The following is a 24,804-nucleotide window of genomic DNA, read 5'->3' as shown; positions in this document are numbered from 1 at the left end:
CTCCAAGCATCAGTTTCTTCAAAGGTACAGTAGGTAGTAGTGATGGTTTTACAAATGGATACACATGTCAAAACTCACCAAACTGTCTCACTATAAATATGTGCTGTTTGTTATAAATCAATTATACCCTAGTAAAGTTAAATTTTTTCTAAAAATCCAATTTTCAGTTAAAAATGGCAGCTTGACCTTGGCATGTATCTTCTTTTCCTCCAAGAGCCCACTAATATAAAAGTAAAGGGTTACAAACAGTATAAACTCATAATGTTAGAGAAAAACTGAAAGAAGAGCCATGAGATGAAAAGTTTCAATAAATTTCTGGAAGACAAAAAATAGCTGGTAGGACGATAATTGATAAAGGAGGCCTGAAGAAGCTGAAAGCTAGGGAAAGGCTTTGTAAACACTTTTAAGTTTGAGCACACATATAGAAAATGGTAATACTTGTATGGTGTACTGGGGTAAACAGAGGTGGCATGCTATACCTCTAAGAAGCTGAGGGGCAATCGCTAACTCAGCACACCATAACTGATTCATGGCAAAATTCTGGCCTAAAAAACAGCTAGAGATGTTGAGGAACGTATCTTGTAGAATCCCAGAGAGGTTGGGGACTCAGGAACCCAAAGTACTAGGGACAGTGAAACTGAGGTGGAGAACTAAAATCAAGGGGATTATCCCATCTCTTCTCCAACTACTTATGTGAGAGAAATCCTAGATTCTTCTGTCAATAAATTAAATGGACTCTGAAGAAAGAGCCGACAACCTTCTGGGATCCTAACACAGAATTGTATCACTGGTCTGGGTGTTAAAAACCTGCTTCAACTTTCACAGCCCCTGTGGTAGCAAGCAACAGAAACAGTGGGAGCACACAGATCAACAGTAGCAGGGAAATGAAGCCACCAAGCGCTGTCAGCAGCAAGAGTCTGATGGCCAGGAAGCAAGAAGGTTACTCAGTACCCCATGGGGGAAGGAGGGGAAACTTGAGGGAAGAGCTTACAATCCTAGGGCTTGTCAGAGTAATGACTCAGAGTCAAGAGCTGCTGCAGTGGTCCACAAGACTAATGCAGCGGTAGAAGAGAGTTCAATTCTAAAAGTAAGTTTTTATAAGTTCATTATAGACTGCTTTAATAATATAGCAGAATGGAGCAGATTCCCAAACCTTCAGTGAGGAAGTTTTGATATAACAATAATAATAGCAACTACCATCTATTGGCACCATGTGTCACACACTGTGCTAAGTATTTCAAATGTATTTATCTTATTTAATATCATGAAAAATCCATTAGCTTTAAGTAAAACAAAGCTGAGTTCAAATGGCAATACCGCTATATGCTAGCCATACAGCCTTAGAAGAGTTACCTAACCTCCTGGCATCTCTTCATATTAAGGTAGGAATAATAACACCTAGCTAAAAGGGTTGCCATGAGGATTAAGGGAGATGTAAAAAACTGGGCTGTCTTCACAGTGTTACCAAAGTGAGTAAGATCCCCATGCAGTAGTGATTTGTCTTAGCTGGGCACTGGGTCCCCAGGTCATGGAACATATCCAAGTATAATGGATATGTCATTGTTAAATTCTATAATAGATTCCATATAGTGTCATTTAATTTTTTTTCTACTTCAAACTATTAAAATGAAATTTCAGTTTTTAAATTATTTCATTCACCTAACATACCTGTCATTGTCCTAAGTGCTGGAGGTGAGATAAAAAGAAAAGAGTCTCTCCCCAGAGACAGTCAAATAAACAGACATCAGGAGTGTGCTAAGTGCTCTGACGGTGGTACTCACAGGGTGCTGGGGGCATGGAGGAAGGCCATCTAACCCAGAATGGAGGAGTCGTCATGAAACAGCAACACAGCCAGGCATCATACTAGAGGATTTTATCCTCAGAGGAGCCCCAAAAGGCAGGTAATATTAACCCATTTTACATAAGAGAAAATCAGTTAATGGAGAAGCTATGTGACTTGCCCATGGCCACAGTGCTAAACAGTTATAAAGTGGAATTTGAATCCAGTTCTGCCTGGCTTTAAACACAAGCTTTTTCTGCTACAGGACACTAGAAAATTAATTTATGTGGAAAAATGTCATCCTCCAACAAAGTAGGATAAGAGAGTGTTAATTAATGCTGTCTCTCTTCTATGAAGATGATACTATTTTTTTTTTTTTTTTTGGCTGTGTCATGCAGCATGCAGGATCTTAGCGCCCCAACCAGGGATTGAACCCGTGCCCCCTGCAGTGGAAGCATGGAGACTTAGTCACTAGACCTCCAGGGAAGTCCCTATGAAGATGATACTACTGATTAAACTTCTTTACAATAATGAAATGGGTTTAATCTTATCCATTCAAATATCAGGCTTTTTTTTTCCTCTCCACATGAACAAGGTATCCATTGTCTTATCCTTAAAAATCATAAAATGCCTTTTCCTTCCCTCTCCTTTGCTTGTTTCCTACTCCTTCCTTTATACAAGCGAGCAAGGTCCTCAATTGATAGGAGTTCTAGTAATGTTACACATCCACCCCAACCCCCCAACTTCACAGTATTAATGAATGACACAAAGAAAATATTCTATTCTTTTACTAAAAATACGACTATTCAAGGAAAATATTTTGTTTTTCTAGGTTGCTGACTCATAGGGGGAAAAGGTTAGGTCAGCAAAAACAGAGACAGTGGAACACTGGGGGAAAATATTTTGTTTTATAAGCTGACTCTATTCTGGAAAACTTAAATTAGAGCTTTACTTTGATACACAACTCTCTTATGACTGCATTAGAAGTTTTCATGCCATACAATTAAAAATCTCATCAGATAAAAATCTGCCTATCATGCACATGATGTCTGAATAACAGACTTAATAATTTATGTTCTCAGAGACACGACATTCAGTATTTTCTAAAACTAGTTCTTTTTACCAGACCAAAAATAGAGAATATAAAAGGGAAAGGGATAAAAACATCTGACAGAAATGATGGTAAGTGTTAACTTGATTAAACTATAATAATGCCATATGAAACATTATATTTTTAAAATTTAAATAATAGTTAATACATTCCAATGTGGTTATATATTATGGATGCATATCTCTGTCCTATCCAGCTCCACACCATTTCCACACTTAGGTACCCACTGTTTTAGTTTCTTGTGAATCCTTTTAGTTCTTTTATATACAAATAAACAAATATAAATAAATATTCTGATTCCTTTACATTTTTTTGATGCAGAAAGTAGCTACAATCAGGCACAAAGCACCCAGCTGTTCAGGTTGTACACTGTATAATCCTGAGGGTTTGTATGGGTCATACAGACTCTGATGTGAAGAGGTACTCTGGAGTGTGTGGTAGCCCTGCATACTATATGCACTACCGTGCAACCTGTTTCTTTTTTTCTTTAACTTAATATATAACTTGGAATTCTTTTCATATTTTTACATAGCATACTAATTTATTTTCACAGCTGTATAGTATTCCATTTTATGGATGGACCATATTTATTTATTCCCTTATTGATAGATATTTAAATTGTTTCACTTTTTTTGTTATTGCTATAATGAAATCTTTATATATAGGTCACATTACACATGTACAAATCTATCTGTAAGATAAATTTACAAAAATCAGAGTTTATACACACTTGCTATTTTGACAGAAAATGCCAAACTGCTCTCCATCAGGGTTGTACTATTTACAATTCCATCAATAATAGTGCCTCCAACAATAATAGTGCCTGGTGTTCCAAATCCTCACCAACATGGTATACTACATTACTTGGATTTTGACAGTCATATTGATGAAAATGGTATCTTAATGTAGTCTGAGTGAGGCTGAGCATTTTTTTTTATGCTTTCAGAACCTTTTATGTGAACTGTGTTTTCCTATCTTTTGCCAATTTTCCTATTCATTGTTAGCTTTTTACTGTCTATTTTCTAGTTCTTAAATCCTAGGGAGATTATTCCTCTGTCTGCACTAAGGATTGTAAGTATATCTTCCTCCTTTTGTTCTTAGATTTTTTTTTTTTTGGTTATGCAAAAGTTTGTGGCTAAATTTATCTTTTCTTTTATGATTTCTGGTTTAAGTCAAATGAAAGTCCTTGCCGACTCCACAAAGTTACAAAGAACTCTCATATTTTCTTACAGTTTCATTCTAAAATCTTTGATCCATTTGGAAACCACCTACAGTATAAGGTATAGATCCAACTCTTATTTTCTCCCCCAAGAAGATCACTCAGTTGTCTTAACCACATTTATTAAATGTGATTTGAGATGCAACCTTTATCATACACCAGATCTCATAAGTACTTGGGTCTACTACTGTACATTTTTATTCTGGCCCATTTGTTATTCTACGTATTTATGTACCAACACTATTTTATTTTAATCATAGACGCCCTATAATATATTTTCATATCTGGTAAGGACAATACCCCCCTCACTGCTATTTTTCATCCAAGTTTCCTGGCTATTTTTGGCTATTTTTACACATTAACATCTAAATCTCCTTGTTTTTTTTTAAAAAAAGCTAATTGTTGGGAATCACGTTACATTTGCAAATTGATTGAGTAAGCTCTGGTATCTATCTTTTTGATTTTTCCTGTCACAGTACTTGGTATATCTTTCCTTTTGTTCAAGTCTTCTTTTGTGACCTTCTGCAGTGTTCTAAAGTGTCTTCATATGGGTCTTGCACATTTCTTATTTATTTAATTCCTAGGCATTTTGATATTTTTTCTATTAACTTAATGCCTTTTAAAACACCTATTATTTTGAAAGGATAAAAACTGTTTTGGGAAAACTTAGTAAAATCTTCTAGAAAACAATCTCTTTCACCCCAAATTCTATCACATGATTTAATGTCTTTATTTTTTAGTGTTACTAGTAAACTAGTTGAAGAAAAAACAGGCCCAATTCATATATTACATTTTAGCTGAAAATTGTGTAACTGCAATATGTTCATTTATATCCAAGTGCATCTTATTTAACACTTCAATACATATACACGTACTCACAGCTTATAGACAATTAATTAATTAGAAGACTTACTGAGTTATCATTACAAAGATTAAAATAATAGCTCTAGAATAGACTCATAAGAGCTTTATAAGCAAGAACCTAATTCTCATCCTCCCTTGACAAAGTATTTTTATTTATTTATTTATTTTTATTATTATTATTTTTTTTTGCGGTACGCGGGCCTCTCACTGTTGTGGCCTCTCCCGTTGCGGAGCACAGGCTCCGGACACGCAGGCTCAGCGGCCATGGCTCACGGGCCCAGCCGCTCCACGGCATGTGGGATCTTCCCGGACCGGGGCACGAACCCGTGTCCCCTGCATCAGCAGGCGGACTCTCAACCACTGCACCACCAGGGAAGCCCGACAAAGTATTTTTATATCTAATTCAAAGTTCTTAACAAGCTATGTTGCCAAGGAACTCTAGTGTCTTTTAGTTCTTCCTCTAAAGTGAAATGGTAAACAGAAGAGACAAAGGACAGGTGTTGTAACAGTCGAGGAGAGATTTATTGGCTTAATACTAAACCCAAACAGTCTCTCCCCTCTCCCTCCTCTTCCACCTCCTCCATCAGCATCATTATCATCATCATCATCATCATCATCATTCCCATCATCATCTTAAAAAGCACATGAGAAAGGTGCTTTGTCAGAAGCTATCGAGTCATATACATCTAAATGTCTTTGAAGACTCACCAGATTATTTCAATCAAGTGACTGGGGAACTTTAGTTCATTACTGAGTGTGACAGCTTATGCTTATGTCATTAGAAAGGGAAAAAAAAAAGAAAAAAAGGAGAACAAGGAGGCTTTTTCTTAGGAAACAGTGAAATTTTACATTAAGGTCATTTTAAGGGAGAAGGAGGGCTACCCAATAAGTTATCTGTCTGAATTCTGTGACTGACAAATTAGAAATGCCTCCTATTTATAAATTCACTGGAACTAATATTAAAAATGTCAATATCGCTTATTGTAAAGTTAGACCTATAGATTCAGTATTATACTTGAAGAAACACACATATAAGAAAATGACAGTGTTTAGGAACTGTGACAACTTGTACACCTTATGACAGCAGAAATTCTTCAAGACAGCATTAGCTATTTATATAATCCTAGGGTTGTTTAAGAACATCGGCAAAAATCAGGTATGACTCCCCTCCCTGGGCTAGACTTTAACTGATCTTTTAAAATGGCATGAAAGTTTCAGGAAATCAAGATATAGAAAATCGGTCAAAGGGTTATTTTACTATCTTCTTGATTCTGTACCCAAAGGCAATATTCCCCCTGGTGGTACATTTTTTTCTTAGATTTTCAAGAATCTAAGCAGGTCAGGAATGCTACTCATTTGTCTTGGAGGTGGATGAATAGCATCTGCTTGTAACCCACAGCACAACCCAGTGGGAAACAACGGAAAACTGCTTCAAAGAAGGAGTCCTGGGCTTCTTTTTTTTTTTTTTTCTGGGCGTCTTGAAAGATCTTCATCAGACCAACAGCTCACTGCTCTCACAAGTTTCCTTAGACTACCTGACTGCCTTCTGCTTGCCAATCACTGGCTCAGTACAATCATGTTCACGCACTGTGCTAAATGCTTATGATATTATGCCAAAAAAGACAAGGCCTCTGCTTTTATGGCATCTACATGCTAGCGCTGGGAGAAAAATAACAAAAACGGAAACAACGTGAACTAGATTTCAGATGCTGAAAGGTGATATGATCATATGTGACTGGACAAAGGAGAGCTAATTTAGACTGGGTACTAGAGTTCCATCTAAGATCCAAATAATAGGTCAGCCAGGAGAAAAACTGAGGGAAAAAAACTGAGGTACCAAGTATTCCAGGCAGAGAACATCTCAAGGCAGCAAAAAATTTGGGATGTTTACAGAACAAAATAAGTGTGACTGGAGCATGACGAATGGGGAGAGAGAGGAGATGAAGTTAGAGAGAAGTAGGCAGGGTCTAGAGTACTTAGAGTCTTAGGCGTCATGTAAGAAATAAGAATTTTTGCTTGATCTTATTTCGTACAACCTGACTGTTCTCAGGAGATCTGAATTTGCCTTTTGCCTTATCTCTTTAACTTCTGCTTATTCTAGGTAGGCTGACTATACCCTAGCCTGAATTATGCCAGAATGTCAGTCAGTTCATTTGGGATATAATCAATTGGGGGAAGGGGGCAGTACAAAATGAAAATGCGAAGCCCTTTGTTAAAAAAAAATTATTAACAATTTCAAGAAAATGACAGCAGAGGCTTAAACCAAGTACAGGGTCCAACTAAGTGAGCAAGGCCTGTGTGACTGACTGCACAGGTCACATACTGATGAAGCTGGCCCTGATCTTGATAAATGTTACTTGAAAAAAATAAATGCCTTCTCCTGATGAATAATTTCTGTTTTCATTTCACCTTATCTGTTTTATTCAAGATTTTTTAAATGGAGTAGCCTCTCAAACATGTGGTTTAAAGGAAGCTGCCAGGCTATATGGGAAAAGAATCAAAAAAAGAGTGGATATATGTATATGCGTATGTATAACAGATTCTCTTTGCTGTACACCTGAAACTAACACAACATTGTAAATCAACTACACTCCAATAAAAATTAAATCTGCAAATATTTCCACATTTTTAAAGTGGATTCTACATGATGATAATTTAATATAAACAATTACTTTTTTGTTTTCATATCAAAAAAAAATAAAGGAAGCTGCACAGAAATAAAAAAACTAGGATATCAAGACTTACTGCAGCAACTTCATGCCATTATTGTGTACTAATTGGAAAACAGTGACTATCCAGTCTATTCTCAGGCAAACTACAATTCATTTGTTCTTACTATTTACTCAAATGTATTACTCTTCCTCTTTTAGGTAGAAGGAAAGCACTGCAATAAATACCTACCAAATAAACAGTTGTTAGTACTGTTGGAATAATTGTTAGGTACTTCAAATTGCCAAATGGATCTAAATGGCTTTATTAGGCAGCCAGCTAAGAAATACAGCTCAGTGGCTAACATATTAAGATTTACATTGCAATGTCCTTAACTTATGCATCAAAAATACTAAAAAAATGTAATTATAAACCAATTTTTTTTATGTTTGGCCACACTGTGTGGCTTGCAAGATCTTAGTTCCAAGATCGGGGATAGAACCCATGCCACCTGCAGTGTAAGCACTGAGTCCTAACCACTGGACCACCAGGGAACTCCCAGAAACCAAATTTTAAAAACAATACGTCTTTATAATCCTTAAGTCAGAAAGCCTGAAAACCAATAATCAGATAAGAAAACATTGTGACTATCAGGTTTTATTCCCATTTTTCCTTCTTTTTCCACCTGCACCCATTTCACTCACCTCCATCCCCCAAAATGGTTTGTATGAAAAATAACAACGTATTTTACCTACTATGTAAAATTGAACATGATCATAGCTAACTAGAAAGTGTTCACAAGGTTCAATTATTTACTGCTAAAAATGATATCACAAATAAAAGATGCTGAGTCTGAAACGTCAGTCCAGCCCCTGATGTTTTAAGTTTGTAATCAACATCTCTACTTGCAGGACAGGGTTGTACTAGCCTTGCCTGAGTTGCCCCCATTCCATTCATGGTAGAACCCATTACTTAGCATTAGTTACCATAATGATTTATACAACATCACAAGCACACTCAGACTCACAAGAACTGCAGCCAGCACTGCTCTATTGCTATCGAGATTACTGTACCTTGGAAAAGAGTAATTTCATTTGCAATTATACAACAAAATAAAAGTACAAAACAAAGACATTATTAGTGACATATTTATGCTGCTACCTCTTGCTACATGGAAGGGTTGCCTGGAAAAAAAGAATAGTCAAAGGGAATGTTTTGTTGGTTTCAGTGACATTAATGTTTGCACAGGGTTTGAGTCTATGCTGTAAGGAATTTAAAATATGACAGGTCTTGTCCTGAAAGAGATGACAATCTGGTATAAGAACTAAGGTAGATACAGATGAAAAAAATTTTCAAACATTCTCATAACACAGGAATAAGTCTGTAGAATCAGAGAATCTTGCAATTTTCGTGTCAAAGTAGAAAAGTCATGAGGACACGGGGAGGGGGAAGGATAAGCTGGGACAAAGTGAGAGAGTGGTAGTGTATATATGGACATGTATACACTACCAAATGTAAAATAGATAGCTAGTGGGAAGCAGTCGCACAGCACAGGGAGATCAGCTCAGTGCTGGGTCCACCTAGAGGGGTGGGATAGGGAGGGTGCCAGGGAGACGCAAGAGGGAGGAGATATGGGGATATATGTATACGTATAACTGATTCACTTTGTTATAAAGCAGAAACTAACACACCAAAAAAAAAAATGTAGAAAAGAAAGAAGATACTTTTTTTTTCCTTTTTTCTTTTTTTTGGTTTCTAATTTTCTGGCCCTGTGACCACAGTTAATCAGTTACTCTCTCAAGGTGACCATCATCACTCACCTGCACTACAGCAACTGCCTCCTAACTGTTCTATTTTCTTTTTTGCTCCCTTCCCTTTTCCACACCATAACCAATATCTTTTAAAAAATGTGAATCAGATATCACTTGTATGCTTCGTATTATTTTTAGAATAAAATACAAACGCTTGGACATGGTTTATAAGGCTCTGTATTATCTGGCCCCAGTATACCTGCGCTGACCCATTTCCTACCACTTTTCTCCCTGCTCACAAGGCTAGGAAGAGATGGCCTCCTTTTTGTTCTTCAGTGGTAAGTAGCTCTTTCTTGCCTAGGGGTCTTGGCATGACTTGGAATTGTCATTGTGTAGTTTGCTCCTTATCATCACTCAGGACTAGGCTCAAATGTCACATCCTCAGAAAGACCTTACTTTACCTCCCTTCCTCTTTTTTTTTTTTTTTTTTTTTGCGGTACGCGGGCCTCTCACTGTTGTGGCTTCTCGCGTTGCGGAGCACAGGCTCCGGACGTACAGGCTCAGCGGCCATGGCTCACAGGCCCAGCTGCTCTGCGGCATGTGGTATCCTCCCGGACCGGGGCGCGAACCCGTGCCCCCTGCATCGGCAGGCGGACTCTCAACCACTGCGCCACCAGGGAAGCCCTACCTCCCTTCCTCTTGACTTTCAGTCACACTGTACTGTTATCTGAAATTCCATTATTTATGTGTCTGTTACTTGCTTTTCTCCTGAGTCCCTCAGTAGAAAGGACACACTCCATAATTGAACTGATCTTCTCTGACTTTCTCTGTGCTGTAGGCCCAGTAGGTTGAACAATGTCTGGCCCACAAGAGAGCACAGTAAATAAAATGTTGAATGACAAAGTCAGTCATTTAACTTCGCAGGACTTCAGCTTCGTCATCCATGAAGTGGGGATAATTATACCTGCTCTGGACATTAGCAATAAAAAGTAATGTTTACTAAATGTTTACACTGTGAAAATTACTTACATGCATATTCTCATTTACTGTTATGATTCGTATTTTACAAGTAAGGCCGTTAAGTTTTAAAAAGACCAAATAACCTAAGGACACACGGCCATAGTGAGGACCCGGGTATGAATGCAGACCTGCTGTAACCTCAGAATCTGAGCTCTTAACCTCTACTTTATAGTTCCTTGAAAGATTCTTTCTTCCATTACAGCAAAATTGCCTATGCCGTCCGCCCCACGCAGGTCCTAGTTTGTCCTGTAGCACAACTGAAGAAAGCTATTACATCCCCCATGCGTTTCTTTTCCAAGATGAAACCCCCATATCCTTCAATCCTTCCTTAAATGATCCTCATATCCTGGTCACTATCCTCTCAAAAAACCAGCCTGACAACGTCTCTCCCGCCCCAGAACTGGTTAATTTTCACTGGGCAAATGGTTAAAGGACTTCAGAGCAGCAGAAGCCGATTCCCAGGGGCTGGGAAAATGTAGATGTTCAAGTGTTTGAGTGGGCTGTGGTTAAAACAGGAAGACTTCCTGGGAGAGGTGATCCTCGAGCCGGAGTTCAGGGCAGTAATAGCGGATCGACGGCCACAGTACCCCAAAGGACCGCGCGGGACAGCGGCCGCTGGGTTCCGCCGGGTCTAGACAAAGGCTGCTGGAGGTTAGGAAGATCGGGGACACAAACCCACGTGATGATGGCTAGCACGCGGAAGAATGCAAGTCGTTTTCCTAAAAGTAACTTAAATAGCGACTGGAGGGAAGCAAAGTGGGAGGAACAGTCAAGAAGCAAAACGCGAACTTACCCGGCAACCCGGCCTCCGTAGCCCCACTACAGACGCCGCCACCTGAGGAGCCCCGTAGCCAAGGCAGCGGCTGGCTCAACCCAGAGATCGCGAGACAGAGCAGGCCTCGCGAGATCTGGCCTCTGGCCTCTGACAGGCGGGCGTTCTTTCCGGGTGCCATGGGAGGGCTCTGGGTTACGCGATGGGCTCGCGTGGCTTTCTGTGGGTGGCCCTGGAACCACCCTGGAAACCCGACCAGGGCTGCGGAGAGGGTAGAGTCTTGTCTCAGGTCGGGGAGGAGCGGGACAGGGGGTGCTGAGAGGGAGCTGAGACGGCTCGGAACATGGAGGCGCCCGAGCTTGGCTGTGCAGCCGCCGCGGCGGCCGAAGAGCACTAACCCTTTCACGCGCGCACAGGAGGAGGATTGGCGGCGGCGGAACAAGACCGTCCTCACGTATGTGGCCGCGGCGGCCGTGGGCATGCTGGGGGCGTCCTACGCCGCCGTGCCCCTTTACCGGCTCTACTGCCAGGTAGGGCTTGCGCTGCCCGTTGGGCAGCCCGTCTGGAGGGGCGGGGGTGCGGGCAGTTCCCTAGACAGCGATGCTCCACGGTGCCGTGTTGGAGGGATGTCCGAGATTATCTACCAAAGAAAATCGCTTTCTAAGGAAACAGGCCTTAGAAAGTGACTTACTTGCCCAGGGTCACTAAGAAGGTGACAAGGCTACCGGTAGAACCCGAGTTCTTATAGTGATCGTGCCTATACTCCTCTGCCTAGTGAAATTCCTCTGCCTAGTGAAATTCCCCGATCTCAGCTACACCACCGGCAAGGTCTGCAACCTGTATTACGGTATCCAGCGATCTGCCTTACTCTCCTGCTGTTCACACACGGGCCCGCTTTTAAAATGTAATTTATGTTCATACATTAATTCTGTGAACCACAGAAACCATGGTTTCTGTGCAAAGGTTAACCCTGGAAATGGGAGTGTGCTTGCTACTTGTAGTTAAACTGGGAGTAGCTTTTTATGTATACAAACTAGCATGAATTAGGACTTCGAGGTTTTTCCCCCTTGTTAATATGTAACTGTAATGTCCTTACCCAGGGCTCCTTTTTAGATAAGAAACTCTAGTGCAATGGTTCTCAAAGTGCAGACCCCAGGACTAGCAGCAGCATCATTACCTGGGAGGGGAACTTGAGCGCAGATTGTTGAGTCCGACTGCAGAATTGTTGAATCAGAAACTCTGGGGGCAGGGCCCAGCAGTCTGTATTTAATAAGTTCCCTAGCAGATTTTGATGCAGGCTAACGGTTGAGAGTTCACCTATTTCATATATATTCTGCTAAGTTCTTAGGCAGTAGTTTGCTGCTTTATCTGGGCATTAGGATCACCCATGGGGCTTCTTAAACAAACATGTCAGGGCTCCTGTACCCCAGAGATCCTGATTAGGAGATGTGGGTAGGGGTCAGGAATTTATGTTTTAAAAACATAAATGAGAGCTATACATTGGGTTCATTCAGTGAGTGAGTGATAGAGGTTCCCAAACTTTGTTGTACATCGGAATCACCTGGAGAGCTTTTCAAAATCCTGACACCCAGGTCACATCCCTAACCAATTAAATCAGAAGGTCTTGGAGTGGGAGTCAGGAAGTAGTGATTTTTTAAAGATTCCAATGCTCAGAAGAGTTGGGGAATCACTGGTTAGCTGCTCTTTCCTGCCACTATTGTTAATGCCTGGCTTACTTCTCCTGTCCTTATGAGGATTAACTTTTGCCTTTATTTTCTATAATGGCTGAAACAGCAGAAATCTGAAGGACTTTTCAGTCTCTTAATATCAGCATCTATGTAGGAAAGTGCAGTAGCTTGATTTCTGGAGGATGAGTGTAGAATGTGAATTAATTTTCATCAGAGGCCAGCCTGGACCAAGCATGAATCCCAGAACTACCAGTTGATTAAGTCGTAAGCAGACCTGAATCTAAAACAGCAAGTGTAGATCACCCCAAACCACCGGTGAGTAGGCAGAGGAAGGTGGGTGGTTGATTTTATTCTTCAGGCAATATTTAACAATGTCTGAAGACATTTTAGGTTGTCACAACCTGGGAAGTGAAGGGGGGAGGGTGCTACTGGTATCTAGTGGGTAGAGGCTAAGGGATGCTGCTAAACATCCAGCACTGCAGAGGGCAGATCCATTCCCCCACCCCCACCAAAAAAACGAAAAAAAACCCCAAAGAATTATCCTCTCCAAAATGTCATTAGTTCCAAGATTGAGAAACCCTGCTCCAAACTGAAGTGAATGACAATATTTCATGCACCTGGGTGAAAGTGCAGGGCAGGAAAGTAAAAACAATTGTAATTTGTAATCCTAAACTTAATTCATAGTTGGATGTTTAGTAGTGACGTTTCCAAAAGAGCACCTCTTTTATTTTTGGAACCATGGAACTTTAGAGCCAAAAAATTAGGGATCATATAAACCACTTCATACACTGAGCTCATTTTATGAGTATGGAAAGTGTAGCCCAAAGAAAGTAAGATTTAGTGAGTTTTTAGAGCTAGTGACAGAACTAAACTGGAGCGCAGGACATTTTCTTTTCAGTGCCTTTTTCTATTGTTTAATTTCTCAAAGCATCACATTTACTAATTTGAAGAATCTGTATTCAAAGACAGCCTGTCAGAAAGAAAATATTCAGGAATCTTTATTTAAGTGACTCAGGTTCTTCAGGAAAACATCTTAAAACTTAGCCCTCTTGAAGAGAAGTATATACTTGTTTATTAAGCAAGAGTAAATAAAGGCTTGCCCTCTGATGTATCTTGTAGGGTTATAATGTAACTTTATATTGCATGGCAGCTGAGTGAAGCTGCTTGACTTGTGTAATAAGCTAAGATGGTAATACTATATTTTGCTGGGAGTCTTCCCTAGCCTCAAATTTGGTATTTTTTTCCTAGTATAGTAACAGGTTAATTATCCGGAGACCAGAATTCTGGCAACCTCAAGCATCAAAAGAATAATTTTTTTAAGCTTCTCTGATAAGGAAATAATTAATGGCAATGAAGATAGACAAGAAGTATCACAGATTATCTTGATGCCTTATGATTAGTTGATTCAGTGGCCAAAGAGATCAGGTTCTCTGATTAACTGGTAATATATATATATATATATAAAAGCTGTACTATACAAAAAAATACAGAAAAATATTTACCAACATGGAAAAATACTTACGATGTTTGAGGAAAGCAGACTATAGCAGTGAAGCTGCAAACTAATCTGTGTTCTAAAAGTTATGATATGAAAAAGGACCAGACAGGGATGTGGAAAAATGGAATTATTTAGTTTATTGAAATGACAGTGTTGTGGGTAAATTTTATTTCTAATAATAATAGTTGATATGAAATATTAACAATAAGGGGATATATGTTTAATGAAAAGTTCAGCTAAAAATTCTGAGCTCTATTATCAGTGGAGAGTCCGCTCTCTTTCAAATGATTCATTTTTGACCATGCCATATAACCAAGTGATTACTGAATAATATGACTTTAACCAGTATAGGCCCTTGACACCCAAAAAGTGGTCAAACCATTGGCACATTCATAGGAAACGGCCAGTGATAGTATATAAACCTTGCTGCTACTGGATTATTAAAGTTAAATAGTTTTTAAAATTTTGTTTCATCCAATAAATAGGTCATCAGCACCTAAAACTACTGTATTGTTGTTTAGCATATTATATTGTACCTTGTTGTCTTTTCCTAGACTACTGGACTTGGAGGATCGGCAGTAGCAGGTCATGCATCAGACCACATTGAAAACATGGTACCTGTTAAGGATCGCATCATTAAAGTCACCTTTAATGCAGATGTGCATGCAAGTCTCCAGTGGAACTTTAGACCTCAGCAAACAGAAATATATGTAAGTGATTAAAGCAGTTTTTAAAAGATTGCTTTTTTCAATGTAAAAATCCTTTCTTTCATCGCTTACTGGTTCACAATTTAGGAAACATTCATCTAAACTTAATTTCAAAATACTGACAGATTCCATTACTGTAATCCTTTTATTCCTGCAGACTACTTTTTGACAGTGCCCTATATTCTGACCTAATGTAACAGGATATACTTTTAAGTTACATGGCATTATAATAAAAGTCAGTTTGGAACTATGGAAAATGTCATGTTTTTATTAGAATCATATTAATAATTCACTAAGAAGTTTTCTGGTCACTAATCTTGACAGTAGGAGCAGCTGTCATCCTTTATAGTTGACTTTACCTCAGGTATAGATGATACAAGAAAAATGTTGAAAATCATTGGTTACAATGGAAAGTAGTTTACTTATTTACATCAGAAGTATCCCTGTCCCTTAAAAAAAAAATTTAAGGATCTTTGAAGTAATCATGCTAAATAGTCATGTTCTATTTCAGAAAGATTATACACCTTAAAAGTTTCCTAAAATTGTGATTAGAGGATTTAACTGAAATTATCTCATGAACTGAATAGCCAGAAAAGCTTAATTGTAACTCTTATTGGAAAACCCTATTAATATTAGTGCTTCCCCAGGTTAGTAAGCTTCATTGAATCTCTTCAGTGATTTGAGGGTGTTATAGGTTATGGTTCTTTCTGTTTTTTTTTTTTAAATTAATTTATTTATTTTTGGCTGCGTTGGGTCTTTGTTGCTGCATGCAGGCTTTCTCTAATTGTGGCGAGCGGGGGCTACTCTTCATTGCGGTGCCCGGGCTTCTCATTGTGGTGGCTTCTCTCGTTGCGGAGCATGGGCTCTAGGCGCGCAGGCTTCAGTAGTTGTGGCACACTGGCTTAGTTGCTCCGCAGCATGTGGGATCTTCTCGAACCAGAGCTTGAACCCATGGCCCCTGCATTGGCAGGCGGATTCTTAACCACTGCGCCACCAGGGAAGCCCTAGATTATGGTTCTGAATATTAGTTGCAATCACACAGTAGTATACAGTGGTGTTAGTTGCTAAATTGGTACATGCGACAGAGCATCCTTTGGACGTTGATTTCTTTTTTTTTTTTAATTTATGTCTCATTTTACGTTGACTTCTTTAAAGCCTTGCAATTTGTTTTATCCGTTATTTTCTCTCAAGAAAAAAAAACTATTAGTGCTTTTTGGTTAAATAAAAGTTCTATTCAGTTAGTTTTACTCTGGTTTACATTTAATTTACTCTGGTTGTAAACTAAGTTTAAGGTTGGTAGCCTTTTATAAAAAGAATCTTTAGTCAATTATATAATCAGGGATAAGTGTTAAGAAGTTAGGCTTGGCTTGTTCTTGGACACATTTTATTTTCTTACATCTTTATTGAAGTATAATTGCTTTACAATGTTGTATTAGTTTCTGCTGTACAACAAAGTGAATCAGCTATATGTATGTGTGTGTATATATATATATATATATATATATATATCCCCTCCGTTTTGAGCCTCCCTATCCCACCCCTCTAGGTCATGACAAAGCATGGAGCTGATCTCCCTGTGCTATGCAGCAGCTTCCCACTAGCTGTCTATTTTATATTTGGTAGTGTATATATGTCAGTGCTACTCTCTCATTTTGTCCCAGCTTACACTTCCCCCTCCCCGTGTCCCTAAGTCCATTCTCTATGTCTGTGTCTTTATTCCTGTCCTGCCCCTAGGTTCTTCAGAACCTTTTTTTTTTTTTTACATTCTATATATGTTAGCATACGGTATTTGGTTTTCTCTTTCTGACTTATTTCACTCTGTATGACAGACTCTAGGTCCATACACCTCACTACAAATAACTCAATTTTGTTTCTTTTTATGCAGCAATATTCCATTGCATATATGTGCCACATCTTCTTTATCCATTCATCTGTCAATGGACACTTAGGTTGCTTCCATGTCCTGGCTATTGTAAATAGTGTTGCAATGAACATTGTGGCTCATGACTCTTTTTTTTTTTTTGCGGTACGCGGGCCTCTCACCGCTGTGGCCTCTCCCGTTGCGGAGCACAGGCTCCAGACGCACAGGCTCAGTGGCCATGGCTCACGGGCCCAGCCGCTCCACGGCATGTGGGATCCTCCCAGACTGGGGTACGAACCCGTGTCCCCTGTATCGGCAGGCAGACTCTCAACCACTGTGCCACCAGGGAAGCCCCACGACTCTTTTTGAATTATGGTTTTCTCAGGGTATATGCCCAGTAGTGGGATTGCTGGGTCATATGGTAGTTCTATTTTTAGTTTTTTAAGGAACCTCCATACTGTTCTCCATAGTGGCTATATCAATTTACATTCCTACCAGCAGTGCAGGAGGGTTCCCTTTTCTCCACACCCTCTCCAGCATTTATTGTTTCTAGATTTTTTGATGATGGCCATTCTGACTGGTGTGAGATGATATCTCATTGTGGTTTTGATTTGCATTTCTCTAATGATTAGTGATGTTGAGCATTCTTTCATGTGTTTGTTGGCAATCTGTATGTCTTCTTTGGAGAAATGTCTATTTAGGTCTTCTGCCCATTTTTGGATTGGGTTGTTTGTTTTTTTGATATTGAGCTGCATGAGCTGCTTGTGTATTTTGGAGCTTAATCCTTTGTCAGTTGCTTCATTTGCAAATATTTTCTCCCATTCTGAGGGTTGTCTTTTCATCTTGTTTATGTTTTCCTTTGCTGTGCAAAAGCTTTTAAGTTTCATTAGGTCCCATTTGTTTATTTTTGTTTTTATTTCCATTTCTCTAGGAGGTGGATCAAAAAGGATCTTGCTGTGATTTATACATCATAGAGTGTTCTGCCTATGTTTCCCTCTAAGAGTTTTATAGTGTCTGGCCTTACATTTAGGTCTTTAATCCATTTTAAGTTTATTTTTGTGTATGGTGTTAGGTAGTGTTCTAATTTCATTGTTTTACATGTAGCTGTCCTGTTTTCCCAGCACCACATTGAATAGGCTGTCTTTTCTCCATTGTATTTTCTTGCCTCCTTTGTTGGATACATTTTAAATAACTTCATCTGCAGATTATTGCTTGAAGACTTCACACATACAAGAGGACAATCCGTATCTAAGTATGCGTAAGAGAACATTGGTTCTCCACTGACATATGCAAGTAACTTTTGAAAATCAAATGTTCTTGGGTAGTATTCACAATTTATTTTGCTGACCCTTAACATTAGTTTAAATGAGGTATTATGGTCTGAAATGGTAATAATGACTAATTTAGGAGGGAAAGAAGGAGCCATATGAGATTTAAGGATAATGTATATTTTCCTTAAAACAGGTAGTGCCAGGGGAGACTGCACTGGCGTTTTATAAAGCTAAGAATCCTACTGACAAACCAGTAATTGGAATTTCTACATACAATGTGGTACCATTTGAAGCTGGACAGTATTTCAATAAAATACAGGTATAACTAAATGCAGACATTACAGAATGTGATAAAGGTACATGAAATTGTTTGATACTAAATCTATTTGTGTCTGTTTAGTAGGTACTAATTTTTTAAAGTTCATTTCTTCTAAACTTCAAACTTTATTTTTCATTGCTTATAATAGCTATGCAGAGGTTGAGAGTCAAACCATATAGATATCTGCTTTTTTAAGATTAGAAGAATTTGCTGATTCTCAATCCTTAAAGCAAAACTCAATCTGAGATAAAAGATGCTGTTATTCTATTACAGAATTTAAAGATTATAATTAACAGTAATGCTTATTAAAGCCAATAAATGAAGCATTAGTTTCTATTATAGGTAATAGAATAGAAATATTAATTAATGAATACCTTTCTATAACTTCTAGTGCTTCTGTTTTGAAGAACAAAGGCTTAATCCACAAGAGGAAGTAGATATGCCGGTATTTTTCTACATTGATCCTGAATTTGCTGAAGATCCAAGAATGGTGAATGTTGATCTCATCACTCTTTCTTATACTTTTTTTGAAGCAAAGGAGGGGCATAAGTTGCCGGTTCCAGGCTATAATTGAAGTCAGAACTAAGTCCTGCTTCAAATTTGTGATTTTTGAAAAATCATGTATCTTCTCAGAGGAGAAATATTTATAATAATGTGAAGCCTTCTATTTTACATTTTATATACTTACGGTTCTTTTTTCCCAACTAAGTTACCCTACTTAGAATGTGTAACTGTTCAAAACCATACTTAGAGTTTAAGTAGTATTAGAAGAAACTGCTTTGTTTCTTAAATATGTTGGCATGGACTTGATGGTTCAGCTTAATTCACTGGTCCCCTTTCAAATTATGAGCACTTCATACTTGTAGCAATGAATTTTTATTATTATTTCTAGAATAGTTGGTTACTACTTTCATTATGAACAGTCACTATTTTAAAAGCTCAAAATGGAAGAGGAATCACTAAGCCCTAACAGCTTGCCTAAAGATTACATTCTGATTTCAAATTTGACTGTATTTTTCCTTTAAGATCTAGGGCTATTTTACATTCAGAGTACTAAACAAGTACTTTGAAATTTCAGTACCATGAAATTTAAATAAAATGCGTAAGTATATCCGGTAGGTTTCTAGCATTTTTTGTGATAGTTCCAAGTCTCCAAATTTTAAAATGTAAGTGGGATTGTGAAGATTTACTGACAGCAGAGTTCTTCTGAAAAAAGATGTATTGAACTGTTTTAGTAGTAATTTATGACAAACCAAAGTACAATTTATTCTGAATGTTTTCCAGTAGTCTTTTTTCCAAAAAGAAATAAAAAAGGAGCATTTAGTATTATAAAGAATTATATTTAAAGGCAAACAGTGTAGAATCCAGTAACCTCTTGAGGGTACCTGAAATATTAAACTATAGTCATCAAGGCTTTTACAATTCATAATCTTAAACAAGAGTATTATTTATAAAGAAGTGCAAATTGACTTTTACATTCAACTTTAGTTAAATGAAGGCACTCAGTATTCTTCCTGAATAATAATAGTTTTTCACATTTCATGCTTTCATCTGTTAACAATTATTTTGTAATGAAAGTCTTCATCTACTCTTATCCGAGCTCTTGTGATGATTTCTAAATGTAGGAAGGTCTGAAACATAAGGTGCTACACTTAATCTGGTTGGCCTCAGTACCATGAATTTTTCTTCTGCTTAAGTTTTAAGTGAATATATGTTACAACCAAGTTCTTTTGAGATAAAGCTTGAGCTGCTGTCAGGAGCCATAAATGTTACTCTGGAACTGTTACTCTTCTGTTTAAACCTCATTACTGCAGAGGAGAAATGTTCCACTGTGGCTTTGACGTTCTGGAAGGTCTTAACTTCTGGGTCTCAAAGCTGGACAGGGTCTACCTTTAGGAGAATTGGCACCCATAATGCTGCTAGTGAGCTGGTCATCCACTTCCACCTGGAATAAAAAGAAGAGTCAACCATCTCCATCTTTTCCTCTTTCCCCATTCCTTGTAACTAGAGAGCCACAGTCTAGTAGAGGAAAGGTGGGAATGTACTACTTCCATGGGGGAAGGTGTGGAGGGAATAAATAAGGTTAATAGGTTACTGGTGGCTGTGTGCATTTATTAGTAAATAAATGGAATGATTAGTAAAGCAATAGAATCCAGACCAATCTAGACTAACAATGAATGGCTTCTACCAGTCCCAGCTAACAGGTATTAACTGCACATAAAAGACACATCTGATTCTAGTGCTAAGAAGTTTTTATTGATCATCGGTTTTTGTTAGCATTAACATTTCTATACCATAAACCTACTTCTGCATTCCCAAGATTTATAATTTTTAGCTAACATGGTCACAAAGAATGTATTTCATTAGTGAACAATAGTTCATTACAATTTGAGTGACTCAGAGGAACTTGTGTAATAATATCTCACTCATCAGAGTGTCAGACTGTGATGGCCCTTACAAAATGTAAATAATAAATGTAGAAAGTGACAGTTACACTGAAATCATGTGGAATGTAAGTTGCGTAAGTTGAAGCCTTTACCTCAACGGTCACTGTGACTTTGAGCTCCTTTGTCGTGGTGAACATCAATGTCTTCATAAATAGCTCTGAAACAAACAAGCCATAATGGCAAAAGGGTTATATATCAATTTCAATGTACTATTTTGGCTTTTAGCTGCCAACAACTTAACTAAAAATCTGGTGCTATTTTAGGTGTTCAGGAAATCAGGCTATATCAGTAAATAAAAACAAAGGTCTCTGTCCTGAAGCTTACATTATAACTTTCTTAGATCCTAATGCTGCTATTCCCATACATCTTATAAATATGTATCTTATGTAACCATTTTACTTGTAATTTAATGAGAAATATGGCTCAAAATTTGGACAGTTTGCTTCCTGATTTAAAAAAAAGCAAAAATTGTTCAGCTTTCCCTGGCTTTATAAAAAACATTAAAAATTAATATTCTAGCTTATTTAACGTATGTTATTACAGTCCAAACTCCTGAGCTACCTTTAGCATATAACTGTCATCTTTGTGCTTTGTATATAGTCTTTTCTATGACAGCCTTTGTTCAATTCTTTATATTTGTCTTACATATGTCTGTAGATAGAACATATCTATACCTAGAAATATGACATTAATATATACAGTATAACAACACATGGCTAAGGAAAAAAAAATCTCATAAAAATCACAGCACATTGAAGGCATGATCCCTAATCTCAAGAAGCCCCAGCATGGTCCAGAAATTTTAATGTTTTTCTAATAAGTTTTGTCTCTCGTTTTCCACAAAAGTATTTCAACCTCCTTCACTCTATTCAAATCTCTGATGCCCCTCCTCTCAGTCAGAAACCTCACATTTTAGTAAATTAAATGTCTGGATATGGAAACCTCCTCATGCTTCCATCACCAAATCTTCAAGTCTGTTTTCATCTGCACCATCATCTACTTCTATGATCCTATCTGTCTACCCCTAGGCTTCTCAAACACCTCACTCATTTAGGTATCTCCCTTCCTAAATCTTCAGCCTCTCATTCTCTACTAAATCCTACCCCTTAGGATTCACAGATGTTCCAGCATCTCCCATTTTATAAAATAATACAGTCCTTTATCCCATGTCTACTTAATCACCTCAGTAATCCTCTAGCTCCCAGGCCACTTTCCACAATCCCTTCATGTTTAAGTTTCTATGTAAGTTACCTGTGCACTTACTGTCTAGTTCATCTCTTACTTTTTAATGCACTGAAATTTGGTTCTGTCCCCATCGATTTACCAAAATGCTTCTACTAAAATCACCAATGATTTCCTGTTACTTAGTCCATTATTGAGTGTTTGTCTTCAGTAATGTTTACCACAGTTGTGTACTCCCTCCTTTTTGTTTCCAAACTGCAATTTCCACATCTGGTAATAGGTTGTTCCCCGTTGCTCTCTTTGCTCTTGGCTTTTCCATTTTCTTGAATGCGCCAAACTCTCTCCCCACAGGGTCTTTGTATAAGTTGTTACCTGGGCCTGCAACACTGATTCCCAAACTTGTCACACTAAAAACTGCAGGTCTTAACCTTAACGTCACTTCTCAGGCTTTCTCTACCCTCATTTAAATCAGTTCTTTCTGTTATACACTGTCAAGTCGATATCTTTCACACCATTAACACAAACTGTAAATACATGTTTGCCTGCTGATTTAATTTCTGCATCCATACTAGATTTACCCTCCATGAGTTTTAACACGATAAATTAGGCAGCAATCAATTCCCCTTGCACATAGACAGTGTTCAGTCATTTGTCAAATGAATGAATCATGTGTATGTGTATGTATATTCATAAGTACTATACTCTCTGTTCTGCTGGAGTAGAAATTCTTAACCTGGGGTTCATGGACAACTAGTGATGTGAATATCCCAGAACTTTTCTGCAAGATTTTGTGCTTTTCCTTAGGCAGAAGTTCCCTGGATTTCATGGAATGTTCAAAGAAATTGAGACACCCTACCCTCCTGAAAGTAAGAATTGTAGTGGTAGGGAATTCCAGCTTCTTACTATCTCTCTTACCTTTAATATCTATTGCACCACCACATCTACTTACAACAATCTCATAATTAACTAAAATATAATAATATACTTTTCCGCTTCCTATTTGCCTGGAGAAACCGATAAAAACATCCGGTTTCCAGACAGCATACCCAGTTTAACCAGTTTCTAATTCCTTAAACCACTAATATATTCATTGATACTTTATCAAGCAGAATGACCTAGGAAAGTTTCATAATCTTGTTAGGAAAAAATATTTAATGAGTTCCTAAGCCTATTAAGATTCGTTCATAAATCATTCCAAAATAGATCACTACATTGAGGGTTTAAACCAGGGTCAAAACCTCAAATGCCTACACATGCCAGGCAGGTCAGATGAAGGTATGCAGTGGGCCAGGTGGGGCCTGGTGGACTGCAGAAGCTGTCTCATCTTAAAGAGGCAGCTACTATGCAGCCCCAAGCTATTGCTAACACGTAAAAATGCTGTTGTATCGAAAAGAATCCAGAGGTCCAGATATTTTTGGAAATATCCCACTTTTTAACTGTTGGCAGTTAGTGTTGAAATGCATATTTAAAATTCACACAGGTCAAACAAAACACAGCTGCAGGCAAGATAACAGCCTGCAGGCTGCTAGTTTCTAAACAGTGATTTCCATAAACCTGCTTTAATCATTTTAAACAATTTTGGGGGTAACCTTTAGTCAAAGTATATTAAAGCTCTAATGAGCCTACCATTCCATAAATATTTTTATATACTGACCAATATGAAATCACAAAATAATGCTTCTTTAAGGATTCCAAGTTAAAAAGTAATTTTTACACTAATAATCCATTTTAAGCACACTCTTGTCATAGGTAGTGAAGATTAAAAACAAGTTCTTATAGAAGTCTTTTTTGGCATTAGTCAAAGAACAACTAAAATACCCCATCCACGTGGTACTTATGTCACTAATCAGTGAATAGTGCCCTTCTCAAGCTGGAGAGAACCTGACTTTCCTCCAAGGCATCTACAAGGAATATACTAATGCACACGATGGTTCTGGTTATTTCTTAATGTGCAACCCCAGCATTTTTATTTTTTAGTCACAAGGCTGAGAATAACAAGACCATTAAGAGCAACAACCTCCAAGAAAACCTCACAAGTCATTTTTAAATAAGGTCATTGATTTCTGCCAAGACCTAAACAAAGTTAAATGTATGACCAAGCCCTGTTAGCTCTGCTACCAAAGGGAACCAAGACAAAAAAGATAATCATTTTGTAAATGACTTACTCTGTGGTGACAGCAGGAGCTAAGGGATCAAACTCCATTACCTCGTAGTAATTGGGTGGCTGGAAATCATTCTTTGTCATCGCTGTAAGCAACAAAAAGAAACACACATTGTGCTTTTCGAGGAGATACACACAATTAATATTCTCTTTATGACTTAGACTTCTGACAGAAGATCCTAACAAACACTGACAACGAGAAACAAGCACACTGGTGTTCCAATGCTACTCCCAAGTACAACAAATCTATACATAACAAAAAGGTTTCCAAACTTCGATTACAGGTTCATTTACCTCAGCACTCAAAATACAATATTCAGTGCAACACAAGCATTTTTACAATCTCCTAATGTCAGTAATAATGGTATCTGCCCTGAATTTATCTCGTGTAGCTTAAAAATGTAAATGAACTCTAATTTTTCCTCTCTGTATATCTATTTTCAGTTACCAATAAATCTTCAGCAGATTCATATAGTCTCACAAGTTTCCTTATTTGATGCAAAT

General features: G+C 38.0%; 3 protein-coding genes across 6 annotated transcripts in view; 1 reads left to right on the top strand and 2 right to left on the bottom strand.

Annotated features, from left to right (window-relative positions):
* STXBP4 (syntaxin binding protein 4) overlaps positions 1-11,266 on the bottom strand; it is a 183,742-nt gene extending 172,476 nt beyond the window's left edge. Inside the window, exon 1 of one of the 2 annotated variants that reach the window (XM_060133833.1) lies at positions 11,188-11,266. The gene's annotated coding sequence lies outside the window, so the exon portion shown is untranslated. The remainder of the gene's footprint in view (positions 1-11,187) is intronic. The other variant, XM_060133834.1, reaches the window with a different exon arrangement.
* Positions 11,267-11,310: 44 nt separating this feature from the next.
* LOC132510834 (cytochrome c oxidase assembly protein COX11, mitochondrial) lies at positions 11,311-24,772 on the top strand. Its single transcript, XM_060133258.1, has 5 exons — positions 11,311-11,696; positions 14,907-15,062; positions 18,385-18,510; positions 18,902-23,005; positions 24,463-24,772. Exons 1-4 carry the CDS (start codon positions 11,346-11,348, stop codon positions 19,082-19,084), a joined length of 816 nt encoding a protein of 271 aa, XP_059989241.1. The 5' UTR covers positions 11,311-11,345; the 3' UTR covers positions 19,085-23,005; positions 24,463-24,772.
* TOM1L1 (target of myb1 like 1 membrane trafficking protein) overlaps positions 19,830-24,804 on the bottom strand; it is a 52,447-nt gene continuing 47,472 nt past the window's right edge. For 2 of the 3 annotated variants that reach the window (XM_060133256.1, XM_060133257.1), the window contains 3 exons: positions 24,305-24,386; positions 21,050-21,114; positions 19,830-20,455 (listed from right to left, as the gene is read on the bottom strand). In XM_060133256.1, coding sequence (XP_059989239.1) covers positions 21,051-21,114; positions 24,305-24,386 — 146 coding nt within the window. In that variant the 3' untranslated portion in view covers positions 19,830-20,455; position 21,050. Of the gene's footprint in view, positions 20,456-21,049; positions 21,115-24,304; positions 24,387-24,804 lie in introns of those variants that run through there. The other variant, XR_009537443.1, reaches the window with a different exon arrangement.

This window comes from Lagenorhynchus albirostris, chromosome 20 (genome assembly GCF_949774975.1).
Source record: "Lagenorhynchus albirostris chromosome 20, mLagAlb1.1, whole genome shotgun sequence".
Taxonomy (NCBI): Eukaryota; Metazoa; Chordata; class Mammalia; order Artiodactyla; family Delphinidae; genus Lagenorhynchus; species Lagenorhynchus albirostris.
The sequence above is the reverse complement of the archived record's forward strand: the minus strand, read 5'-3'. Positions and strand labels throughout refer to the sequence as shown.

Excerpts from the sequence above, each read along its gene's own strand:
- LOC132510834 (XM_060133258.1), top strand. The coding sequence starts at position 11,346 with ATGGGAGGGCTCTGGGTTACGCGATGGGCTCGCGTGGCTTTCTGTGGG. Across the intron at positions 15,063-18,384 it reads CTCAGCAAACAGAAATATAT|GTAGTGCCAGGGGAGACTGC; the intron begins GTAAGTGATTAA and ends TCCTTAAAACAG. Across the intron at positions 18,511-18,901 it reads AGTATTTCAATAAAATACAG|TGCTTCTGTTTTGAAGAACA; the intron begins GTATAACTAAAT and ends TATAACTTCTAG.